At 50.3% G+C, this 12472-nt stretch overlaps 1 protein-coding gene across 1 annotated transcript in view; it reads left to right on the forward strand.

The window, feature by feature from the left end:
• The window catches only part of TUSC2 (tumor suppressor 2, mitochondrial calcium regulator), a 34852-nt gene extending 23752 nt beyond the window's left edge, over window positions 1-11100 (forward strand). The window contains exon 3 of the mRNA XM_073352576.1: window positions 7024-11100. Coding sequence (XP_073208677.1) covers window positions 7024-7062 — 39 coding nt within the window. The 3' untranslated portion in view covers window positions 7063-11100. The remainder of the gene's footprint in view (window positions 1-7023) is intronic.
• The last annotated feature ends 1372 nt before the right edge of the window (window positions 11101-12472 follow it).

Below are 12472 nucleotides of genomic sequence, written 5' to 3' on the forward strand. Positions count from 1 at the left end.
AGGCTGCAGAGCGAGCTGGATTCCCTTCTGCCCTGTCCAAAGGTCAGCTGACCCCCGATTGCAAAATCTTTAACAGGAGGCGAGCTAGGAGGCCAAAGTCTAAGAACAGAGGGGCAATTCAAACTAAGATCTGAGAGTGAGCAGTGGTGCTGGTGAGAAAAATTATCTCTTTGGGTGTGAATGGAGCAAACCTTACTGGCCACTGTGAACCCATGCAATGCTCCTCATAAAGAGTAACTGCCCCTTACGTCTGCCCTATGGTTTGCAGGGAAGTGAGCATAAATCTTGGATGTTTCCATTTTTGGGCGTAGACTGATTCCTCCCCTGTCCAGAGGTACTGACCACCTCTGGGGCGGGGGAGGAATCCGTCTGCAGGCTTCTCATGCTGAGCACCCAAAACCGGAAGAACCTCTGCCCCTAGGCTCCTCTTTCCCTGAATCTTACTGTATTAATTTCAGGCTTCCAGAAACCTGTGTGTGATCAAAGATGTGTGTGCCCCTCTAGTGTCCCAACAGCCCCTGCTGGGGAGATGGGAGGAGTCCTGCAAGGGAGGAGGCTAGGCAGGACCTTAGCTACCAGTGTGTAGGTCTACACTGCAATAAAAGCCTCATGGCACCAAGACCTACAGCTTAGATCCACTAATCCAGGCTCTCAGGGCTAGGGTTTGGGCCTGAAAATTGCAGTGTAGATATTTGGGCCTCGTGGTGTCTCTGCGACCCAGCCCCCCCTCGTGATGTCTTGAAGCCCAGGCTCCAGTGTGAGTCTGGCTGTCTACATTGCAATTTTATAGCCCCTAAGCCAGTCAGCTGACCCAGGCCAGATATGGTGGGCATGGGTCTTTCAATGCAATGTAGATGTAGACGTACCCTTAGAGTCCCTTGGCTTTGTTTGGCCAGATACCTTTCCACAGCTTTGACTGAGCCTCCCTTACTGGCTTTCCCAAATTCCTAAGAAAATAGCTGTCCTCTACCTTTAATGGGATAAACTGGTTTCCTGAGCTTTGATTACCAGTGACTGGACTGTTGCATCCCATTCCTCTGAGCCAGTGTCAAGGCCCAGCCACAGAGATGGGTGGGGATTTTTAGATCTGCAATTAGCATGTTCAGCAGTGATGGATGGACAGCTGGATCAGAACTTCGGGTGTGGGCCCATCACCTCGTCAGCTCTCTGGGGCAGGGCGCACCTTCTTGTTCTGTTTGTGCAGCCCTTAGCACAGTGAGGTCCTGACCCATGACTGTGGCTCTCAGACACTCCTGCAACCTCTATAATGCCAATTCCTCTCTCAGGGTGCCTTGAGCTTCTGCAGCTTCTGTTGGTGTTAGCACCATATAAAACTGCAACTCGTATTCTCCATGAGACCACTGTACACAGGGGAGGTCCAAGGGGGCTGTATGTGCTTGCTAGGGCTGAAAAGGAAGTATGATCAGTCAGCTATTCTAACACCCCATCACCACCAGTTGAGGCAGTCCCAGCTGCCTCTGGAGCTTTGGCAGTGTACTCTACGGGAGATCTGCTGACTTTCCCAACCTAGCAATGAGGAGAGGTTACTCATCCCAAGCTCTGGGCTCACAAGAAGTTGCTCACCCTGCTAACTGAGCTGAGGGGGAGGAGGTGGTGATTGTAGTAGGAAGTGGTCAAGTCTAGACGCGGCAGTGAAGAGCATAATTAACCCCATTGCTGAGCCTTGGGCTCCACATCAGATGCCCCCTGCTTTTGTGACCTATTTGGGAACTTGCCCCAAACATCCTGCATGTTGGGAAAAGAAAAATCTCAGTGACACCCCCCTGGTTTTAAGCCAGTCCTGTTCAGTGTCTTACATTTCCCAGAGTGCATGAATGCTCACGTGATGAGATCAGACACCTTGGGCTACAAGACCATCTGCCGTCAGGTCACCTCCAGTACAGAGCCGATCAGACTATATAGGGCCATGCCGGCTCAAGACCAGAAGAGTTGGCTTTTGCTGACAGCAGTGTCAATGATTCAGTAGGTGGTGTGCCACTCTGAATTGGTGCTATGCCAGTGGAGTGCTAGGGGGTGCTGTGCTGTTGGGGTTGCTGTCTTCAGCTGCCATGCACAAGCAAGGGCCACTGACCATGTGTGGTCAGCCTAGTGATCGCGAATGCTCCGCAGCATCTTTCCTGGTTCTGTTCCCTGCTGCAGGGTGACTGCCCTGTTCTTCCCAAGAGGTGGCTGCATGTCCCAGGTCGGTGAGTGATCCCTGCAGCTAGCCAGCGATATACTCTGGGATTTCTCAGGAGCGTGCCCAGTATAAATGTTGGGTACTTGTGCTGTAATAGCGTGTAAACATGGTGCTCTTTCTCCATCACAGACCAAGTGCCATGCACACAGTCAGGAGTTAGGCGAGGCCTGTGGAGCAGAGGGGCAGGAGCCCTGTCTCACTGTCATACTTTGCCCTTCTATGACTCCTCCTATGAGAGGATCTCGGCATACATGAATGGAGACACCCCTCCACCGGGGTGTGCGGAATCATCACCTTCATTGTGCTGATGGGAAACTGAGGCACAGAAGCAGGAAGGGAGTTGCCTAAGGTCACCCAGCCAAGCGGGGACAGAGCCAGGGCTGCACCAGAAGTCTCCTGACTGAGAAGTGCTTACCGGATGGCCCCTGCTCCCTTTCCACTCCTGAGTTCCCTTATCAGTGAAGCACCTGGCTGCCATTTACCCAGGCCTTTTCAAGCTAGCGACAGCCAGAGACCTGGGTGGTGTTCAGAGAGAAACTGGCTGAATTTGGCACAAGGCCCTTCCCTGACAATGCAACTGCTGAGTTTGCCACCAGCCTCCATGCAGAAGGAGGGAGCTTGGAGGTGACTCCTGCACTTTATCAGTGCTGCCCAGTTCAGGACAGAATGCGAAGTGTAGAGAATCACAGCTCAAGGACAGCCGATAAACTGTGGAACAGGAAGGCTTTGATTTGGGCCACTGGCTTGAAGGGAGACTGAGCCAGGAAACATCCAGGCTGAATAGATGTTAGATTTCTCTTAGATAATCAGCTTCATCTCCCCAGGGGAAAGGGTGTGAGGCCCAGGGCTGGTGGCAGTTAAATGCAGTCTGGGTGAAGAATTGGACAATAGATCACATGGGGATGGGAAAATGGACAAGATAGCAGAATTGGTCTTTACAGAATAACCCTGGTTGCTAACGATGAGAAAGCTGTTAAATCCCATCTGGTCTATCCATAGCTCTGCAAGGGCCAGGACAGGATTGGCCCTTGCTGGGTATTGTCCAGAGCTTTGTGGCTCCTCCCCAATTTTCTTTAATTTTAAAGAAGCCTCCTGCCCCACAAAAGAAGGTGCAGAGGGTTCCAACATGACCCTCAACCAGGGTGGTTCATCGCTGCTCCATCACAGAGATTCTGAAAATCAAGCCAGTCGGCACCGAGAATGACACAGCTGTGCCGAACTGTCAATGAAGCAGGCGATAGCAGTTAAAAGGGGGAGGGAAGACGACACTAGGGAGGCAGCATGTGAGGTAAACAGGATGGCCCCCGCCCCATCTGCCCCCTCTCACTTCCTGCCCCCTGACTGCCCCCCTCAGAAACCCTGACCCATCCAACCCCTCTACTCCTTGTTCCCTGACCGCCCCCTCCTGGGACCCCTGCCCCTAACTGCCCCCTGGGACCTCACGCCCTATCCAAGCCCCCATGCTCCCTGTTCCCTGACTGCCCTGACCTCTGTCCACACCCCGACCCTCTGACAGGCCTCCTGGGACTCCAACACCTATCCAACTGCCCCCGTCCCCTGATTGCCCCCCTCATCCCCCGCCCAGAACCTCTGTCCCATCCAACCGCCCCCTGTTCCCTGACTGCCCGCCCGGGACCTCCTGCCCCTTATCTAACCCCCTGCTCCCCGCCCCCTTACCATGCCGCTCAGAGTGGCAGGACTGGCTTATTGGAAAGCCTGGGAGGTGGGTGGGTGCAAGCCATGCTCCCCATGCGGCAGCGTGGCTGCGGGGGTGGGGGGACAGCAGGAGAGCAGCCGGGGGCTAGCCTCCCCGGCCAGGAGCTCAAGGGCTAGGCTGGTCCCTGGGGCTGGCTGTGGCCTGCGGGCCGTAGTTTGCCCACCTCTGATCTATCATAGAATATCAGGGTTGGAAGGGCCCTCAGGAGGTCATCTAGTCCAACCCCCTGCTCAAAGCAGGACCAGTCCTGAATTAAATCATCCCAGCCAGGGCTTTGTCAAGCCTGACCTTAAAAACGTCTAAGGAAGGAGATTCCACCACCTCCCTAGGTAACGCACTCCAGTGTTTCACTACCCTAGTGAAGGACGTAAGCTCTTTGGGGCAGGCTCTGTTGGTCACTGCATACGTACGGCACAAGCGCCGCGTTGGCCCTGGTCTTTGCCTCTGACTGCTACCATGGTATAAACAGTAACTGTCCCAGTCTCCAGGGCTCCCCCCCCCGTTCTTTGGGGAGAGGATTCTGCAGCCTCAGCAATCTCGCTGCCAGCAAGCTTTTCCTGAGATTCAGCCTAAGGTTTCCTTTCCTTAACTCACTGCTAGTTAACGCCCTGGTGCTCCTGCTAGAGCACTTCCTCTCCTCCCAGCTGCGTCCACCCTTTGGATACGCGCAGATAGCATTGCCTTCTTTTTCCGCCATTGTTCAGACAAGCCCCTGCCAATTCCCTTCCTTTCCTCCTACCTTTTAAATCAGCCCTTCCAACCCCTGATCATCTCTAACCTTCCTCTCTGCATTCTGGGCAGCCCGTCTGTCTACATTTGCCTGGGCCTGAGGCCCCCTGACCCAAAGGTGTGATTCTGGAGGAGTTCTCCCCATCATGAGGTACTGTTCTCCTTGGACAAGGCAGGCTTGGTTCTGCAAAGCCTTTGTCCAGGTCAATTTTAAATTCCCCAAGCAATGTAGCTCTTACCCCTTCCCTTCCACCGGCATCCTGGTCCTATATCATCTGCTGGCCTGTCTTCAGGCAAAATTCTCCAAGCTGCTAACAGGTCAATGACCCAGCAAGATCTCCCCAACTGTAACCATGGGAGACCATCGTGTTCCTGGGGAAATATGAGCAGCTGCTGCCCCGCTCACTTAGATGGGAGAGCCTACACCAGTGCATAGATGAGCCCCATAGAGAAGGGCAGCCATATGCTTGTCTTGTGCTGTATCCATCCAGGTCCGCATCAGCGTGCTGCCTCAGTGCCTCCCAAAATTACAATGGGTTTAGAGAATGGCTGAGAGAAATTCAGCTGCCCTGGCAAAGCATAAAATGTGTGCAGGTTTAAAAAAAAACAAAAAAACAAACACCCAAATTCCAGCCCCAAGCAAAAATGAAGCTGAACTTTTGGAAGAGGCAGCTGCCGGCTTCAGGGTGGAATCATAACCTTTGAGAAGTCACAATTGTGCTTGAGGAGACAGCAACTCCTAAAAGTCGCATCGCTCCTCCATCACTGCTTCCCCTTCTGCCTGTGCGGTCAGCCAGTATTTGGGTCAAGCAGGGTTCTTTCCCTTAGGAGGAGGAACCAGTGATAGGAGTCAGGTATTTCTTTGGTGCAATCCTGTTTGTTTACAAAGAATGTTCAGCCAGTCCTGTTTACCTGAACACAGTAAGAACAAACAGCATCAGGCAGTTTCCTTACACAGAAATCCCCATGCCTGTATCTCCAGTGTTTCCTGTGCCCAAAGAGCTCTGTCTCTTTGCTGCCTCTCAGGGCCAAACTCATGACTGCTTCTCTCCCTGCCTGCTAGCTTTCTCAACTCTAGCACATACCCACAGCTTGCCAAACCATCCCCTAGCCCTTGTATTTGCACTTAGGGAACCCTTCAGCCCACATGGCTTAGCTTCTAATCTGTTCTTACCATGCAGACCATTGCCTTGGATGGTGGCTTATGTTATTTTAAGATATCTCACTATTCAAGAGGGCTTAATTGCTCCTTCCATTTCCACCTGAAAGAAGACTGCTTAGCCCCGCTATTGGCTTTAACCAGATCTGTCATTGTCTGTAGATTAAAGACCCAACTGATGGCAGCCATTATCGGCTTCCACTATAGCAGATTATTTTACAAAACAGCCAAAGGTAGAGGCAGACTTGCAGCATTGTCAGGACTCTGGAATTATATCCAAGGTTAAATGGCACACCCCTATAGTGACAGCAATGAAAAGGAAGGGGGCTGTTCACATTGATGGTGATGTTAAGATTACCATTAACCCAGTATTGCATGTGGCTTAGTATCCTTTGCCTATAGCAGACACACTGCGGGAAGCGCACAGTGTGTGAGTTCCACCCCAATCAAATTATGACATACTTGGTAATGGTGTTTAATATGGTTTATTGTCTGCTATTTTGGTTTGTAAAGGACAAGTAGACTTGTATTTGCCTCATCAGCTGCTGGGAAGCATTTCTCCAAGACCACTCTTTCCCAAGCCTATCTGGAAACAGGGACTGACAAGACGTAGCTCATGATTAACACACACTAGGGCTTAGTTCCATATAAGAGGCTTGTGTTTGGAATAGCACCTGCTATTTGGCTGCAAGTCATGGACCAGGTATTACAGGGCCTTCCTGGTACTCCGTGTTCCTAGGTGCAACACATTGGGCAGGGGAGCCAGTATCAAGTACATAAAAGGTTGTTACAAGAAGGCAGGAGGAGAATTGTTCTCATTAACTTCTGAGGTTAGGACAAGAAGCAATGGGCTTAAATTGCAGCAAGGGAGGTTTAGGTTGGACATTAGGGAAAACTTCCTAACTGTCAAAGTGGTTAAGCACTGGAATAAATTGCCCAGGAAGGTTGTGGAATCTCCATCATTGGAGATTTTTAAGATCAGGTTAGACAAACACCTGTCAAGGATGGTCTAAATAATACTTAGTTCTGCCATGAGTGCAGGGGAGTTGTCATAAACATACAGCTAAGGGTATCATAAAATCCCTCCTTTACCTGTAAAGGGTTAAGAAGCTCAGATAACGTGGTTGGCACCTGACCAAAAGGACCAATAAGGGAAGAAGATACTTTCAAATCTGTGGGGGAAGGTTTATGTTTTGTTTTTCTTTCTGTTCTCTCCAGGACAACGACGAACCAGGGCAGGGAAAATACGTCTCCTAAAGCCCTACCTGAACTAAGCATCTAAGATTACAAATTTTTACTGGAAAAAGGCTAATGTAGTGCCCATCTTTAAAAAAGGGAGAGAGGAGGATCCAGGGAACTACAGGCCAGTCAGCCTCTCCTCAGTCCCTCGAAAAATCATGGAGCAGGTCCTCAAGGAATCAATTCTGAAGCACTTAGAGGAGAGGAAAGTGATCAGGAACAGTCAGCATGGATTCACCAAGGACAAGTCATGTCTGACTAATCTAATTGCCTTCTATGATGAGATAACTGGCTCTGTGGATGAGGGGAAAGCGGTGGACGTGTTGTTCCTTGACTTTAGCAAAGCTTTTGACACGGTCTCCCACAGTATTCTTGCCAGCAAGTTAAAGAAGTATGGGCTGGATGAATGGACTATAAGGTGGATAGAAAGTTGGCTAGATTGTCGGGCTCAACGGGTAGTGATCAATGGCTCCATGTCTAGTTGGCAGCCGGTATCAAGTGGAGTGCCCCAAGGGTCGGTCCTCGGGCGGGTTTGGTTCAATATCTTCATAAATGATCTGGAGGATGGTGTGGATTGCACCCTCAGCAACTTTGCAGATGACACTAAACTGGGAGGAGAGGTAGATACACTGGAGGGTAGGGATAGGATACAGAGGGCCCTAGACAAATCAGAGGATTGGGCCAAAAGAAATCTGATGAGGTTCAACAAGGACAAGTGCAGAGTCCTGCACTTAGGACGGAAGAATCCCATGCACTGCTACAGACTAGGGACCGAATGGCTCGGCAGCAGTTCTGCAGAAAAGGACCTAGGGGTTACAGTGGACGAGAAGCTGGATATGAGTCAACAGTGTGCCCTTGTTGCCAAGAAGGTCAATGGCATTTTGGGATGTATATGTAGGGGCATTGCCAGCAGATCGAGGGACTTGATCGTTCCCCTCTATTGGACATTGGGGAGGTCTCATCTGGAGTACTGTGTCCAGTTTTGGGCCCCACACTACAAGAAGGATGTGGAAAAATTGGAAAGTGTCCAGCGGAGGGCAACAAAAATGATTAGGGGACTGGAACACATGAGTTATGAGGAGAGGCTGAGGGAGCTGGGATTGTTTAGTCTGCAGAAGAGAAGAATGAGGGGGGATTTGATAGCTGCTTTCATCTACCTGAAAGGGGGTTCCAAAGAGGATGGATCTAGACTGTTCTCAGTGGTAGCTGATGACAGAACAAGGAGTAATGGTCTCAAGTTGCAGTGGGGGAGGTTTAGGTTGGATATTAAGAAAAACTTTTTCACTAGGAGGCTGGTGAAACACTGGAATGCGTTACCTAGGGAGGTGGTAGAATCTCCTTCCTTAGAGGTTTTTAAGGTCAGGCTTGACAAAGCCCTGGCTGGGATGATTTAGTTGGGGATTGGTCCTGCTTTGAGCAGGGGGTTGGACTAGATGACCTCCTGAGGTCCCTTCCAACCCTGATATTCTATGATTCTATGAAATTGTAAGTAATAGGAAGGAAATGCATTAGATTATCTTTCTTTTAGCTTGTGAATTTTCCCTAGGCTAAGAGGGAGGTTTATTCCTGGTTGGTTTTTTTTTTTGGTAACTTTAAAGTTTTGTCTAGAGGGGAATCCTCTATGTTTTGAATCTGATTACCCAGTAAAATTACCTTCCATCCTGATTTTACAGAGGTGCTCTTTTACTTTTTCTTTATAATAAAGTTCTGCTTTTAAGAACCTGATTGGTTTTTAGTGTCCTAAAAACCCAAGGGGCTGGTCTGTGCTCACCTTGTTTACTCTCAAGCCTCCCCAGGAAAGGGGGTGAAGGGGCTTGGGGGGATATTTTGGGGAAACAGGAACTCCAAGAGATCCTTTTCCTAAATCTTTGTCTAACTCACTTGGTGGTGGCAGCGATATCGTTCCAAAGACAAGGAAGAATTTGTGCCTTGGGGAAGTTTTAACCTAAGCTGGTAGAGATAAGCTTAAGGGGTCTTTCATGTGGGTCCTGACATCTGTACCCTAGGTTCAGAGTGGGGCAGGAACCCTGACAGGAGTGAACTAGATGATCTCTGGCGGTCCCTTCCAGTCTTAGGATTCTATGATGAAGAGCACCCGGAGAATACTCCAGAGGTACTTGTAAGGCTGCCTGAATGCACTCAGGGAGCAAAGAGGGAAAATGGGGCTTGTTCCAGGACCCCACTGAATTCTGTGCCCAAACCATTGACAAAGCTTGTTTGATTCAATCACAAGACAAGCTTTATGGCTACCCAACCTCAAAAGTGTCCTTTCTGGGGACAGTCAGTTATGACCACAAGTTCTTGCCAAACAGAGGGACTGTGTGACATCCCCTAAACGAATTGTTACCCAATGGGCAGAATCGGTGTCGGCCCATACGCTGCACCAAGGCCTTTTGATGAGGCCAAGAAGCTCATGTTGTCTGAGAGAGCTCTTCCGCACTAAGGCGCATTTGTGCCTGTAAAGTCAGCGTGTGTCGTTTCCCCATATGCAATAGGAGCAGTGAGATTGTGTGTGGTGGATCATGCCTGTTGCGTCTAGATCTCTTCCCTTGGCAGAACAGAACTATGCTCATAGACTTTAAGGTTAGAAGGGATCATCATGAGCATCTAGTCTGACCTCTTGCACATTGCAGGCCACAGAACCTCAACCACCCACTCCGGTAATAGACCCCTAACCTCTGGCCGAGTTACTGAAGTCCTCAAATCATGGTTTAAAGACTTCAAGTTACAGAGAATCCACCATTTACACTAGTTTAAACCTGCAAGTGACCTGTGCCCCATTCTGCAGAGGAAGGCGAAACCGCCCCAGGGTCTTTGCCAATCTGACCCAAGGGAAAATTCCTTCCTGATCAGTTAGACCCTGAACATGTGGGGGTGTGGTTACAAAGGGGTGGTCATAGCACCAGAGCAGGCAGCCGGAGCAACCCCCGCAGGAGGAGGATGGACAGAGTGACCAGATAGAAAGTGAAAAATCGGGATGGGGTGGGGGGTAATAGAGCCTATATAAGAAAAAGCCCCAAACTGTCCCTATAAAATCAGGACATCTGGTCACCCTAGGGATGTGACTAGGTGACTCTTGGCCCTGGAAGCGAGACAAAGGCCGGAGGAGGAGCAACAGGCAGAGCAGGGGCCAGGCAGCTGGAAGCGAGTCAGTCTAGGCTGGCTTGGGGGGCAGGAGGAGGGTCAGAGCCCTGGCTCTGGGCTCCCCCCCACAAGATGGACTTGGCTGAAAGTCACTGATTTCTCTGCCAGCAAGTTCTGTCCTGTGCTGCGTTCCTGTCAACTAATAAACCTTCTGTTTTACCGGCTAGCTGAGAGTCACGTCTGACTGTGGAGTTGGGGTGCAAGGCTCTCTGGCTTCCCCAGGAGCCCCACATGGGCAGACTCACTGCAGGAAGCGCATGGTGTGTGAGTTCCACCCCAGTCAAATTATGACAAGCTACTTGGTAATGGTGTTTGATATGATTTATTGCCCGCCATTTTGGTTTGTAAAGGACAAGGAGACTGCCATGTTAGGCAGCCTTCTTTTTCCCTTAGAAGAGACAAGGCAGGAAATCTAGTGGCTAGTTGTTAGGCAACGGGAAGGATTATATAGGGTGGGAAGGGGTTCTTCTTCCTCTGCTCTTACTTCGGAGAGAAGGGAAAAGATCAGACACTAGTTATCCGCCTCAATAACAGCTCAACTCTAATTGAATGGGAAAAGATCTGGTTTATTGTTTTGTTTTAAAGGAAGCATACCTCCATCCATGGGGTTTCTACCTCGAGTGGCTAGGGCTCTTACTCACAGACAGGATGTCACAAACGGGTTAGGGTGGGAAGTTAGTTAGGCCCCTTACCTGATTCCTCCTCCTCATTCTCATCCATCAAATCTTGGTCTCCACAGCAGCAGCATCTGAACACGGTATAGAGAGTGGCCATCATTTACCCTTTTGTAATTCCTGTCTGAAAGTGTGCCTGGTTATAAAATCCGTTCAGTATTATTAATCCTCGCTCCCTAGTCCCTTCTTGCCTGTCCTATTCCTAATTCCCTAGTCAATAAAGAATCGGTTGTTTAAATTGTGGTCTCTGTGATTATTTTAGATAAGCTCTGATAGATGGGCTATAGTGAGGGAATCTTGGGAGCCTTCCGTTGGCTCCCTGCAGTCTTCTGGAAGTAGGGTCCTGAAATAAATAATAAAAACTAACAGGTGTGGAAGGGGATGCTGAATGCTCCAAGGTCAGACCCAGGAACATGGTAAGCTTCTTGCCCTGGAGACAGTATGCTCACAGAGAGGAGGCATGCTCCCCCAGAGTCCTGACTGGCTTCATATGGAGTAGTTCCAGAGCATCGCCCTGGTGACTCCGTGACAGTGGGCAAGACCTAACAGCCAGACACCTGGGAAAGAATTCTCTGCTAAGAGCCCTCCCCATCTCGTGTCCCATCTCCAGCCACTGGAAATATTTGCTGGCAGCAATCGCAGATGGGCTACATGCCATTGACAGAGCAGCTCTGATCTTAGGCTGGGGAGTTACAAAGTTTCACCAATCTCTGTAGGGGAACTGGCTTATTCTGGGTCTAGATCATCAACCTCCAACTTTAATCTGAAACCCAAAGACAAGGAGCCCCTGCAATGGTTGCAGAGAGGGGCGGTATTTTTGGCTGCTTGCTGTTACAAGATTAGTGTGACAAGCAGAAGCTTTGAAGTTAGCCACGGCACGCAGCAGGGACAGATCCTCAAGTGGAGTCAGAGACAGTCTGTATGTTCCCCATGGCCCAGATTAAACCCTTGCCAGTGACAAACGCCACTGTAAAACGTGCCACCGAAAATGATCCATGCTGGCTGATAAAGGGATGGCCTAATATGAATGGATTAATGGATGGCCGGAATGCTATATGGCCAGCTTTCTTTGCTTGAAATGACCAGTTACGTGGATATCCAGGCTGCCGAATGTCACAGGTGGCTGGTGAAAATATTTGGGAGGGGGGAGAACTGAGTCCCACCCCTGTGAGTATTTGGAAGGTACCTACTCTGAGGGAGAGGGGAAATCAGGCCCTGCTCTCTGGTGGGTAGGGGTGGGGCTTGCTATCTCTATCCCAGCCCAGCGTGGAAGGGTTTGGAGAGCAAGCCTGCCCCATACTCACCCTGCAGCAGCAGCTCCAGTTCTGTGGAGCTGGGCCCGGCTCCCCGCTCGGGACAGTTGGCATTCACGGATTTGGAGGAGCCTGCCCCGGCATCGTGTGATATGTGCATCCATATGCAGGCAGAGTGCCACTGGCTAGAGGGCTTCACTTGCCAAGCTGGGCGTGCATGTGGGCAGTGGAGTGGCAAAGCAGAGAGGTTTGGGAAGGGGGCTGAGCCCCCTCTAGCTCTGCCTAGCCACCACCTATACCTAACATGTGGCCCTAGGGCAGTTGTTCCAATGTAGCTCAGGTCAAGCTTCTGCCAAG

This window comes from Lepidochelys kempii, chromosome 7 (genome assembly GCF_965140265.1).
Source record: "Lepidochelys kempii isolate rLepKem1 chromosome 7, rLepKem1.hap2, whole genome shotgun sequence".
In the NCBI taxonomy this organism is placed as follows: Eukaryota; Metazoa; Chordata; order Testudines; family Cheloniidae; genus Lepidochelys; species Lepidochelys kempii.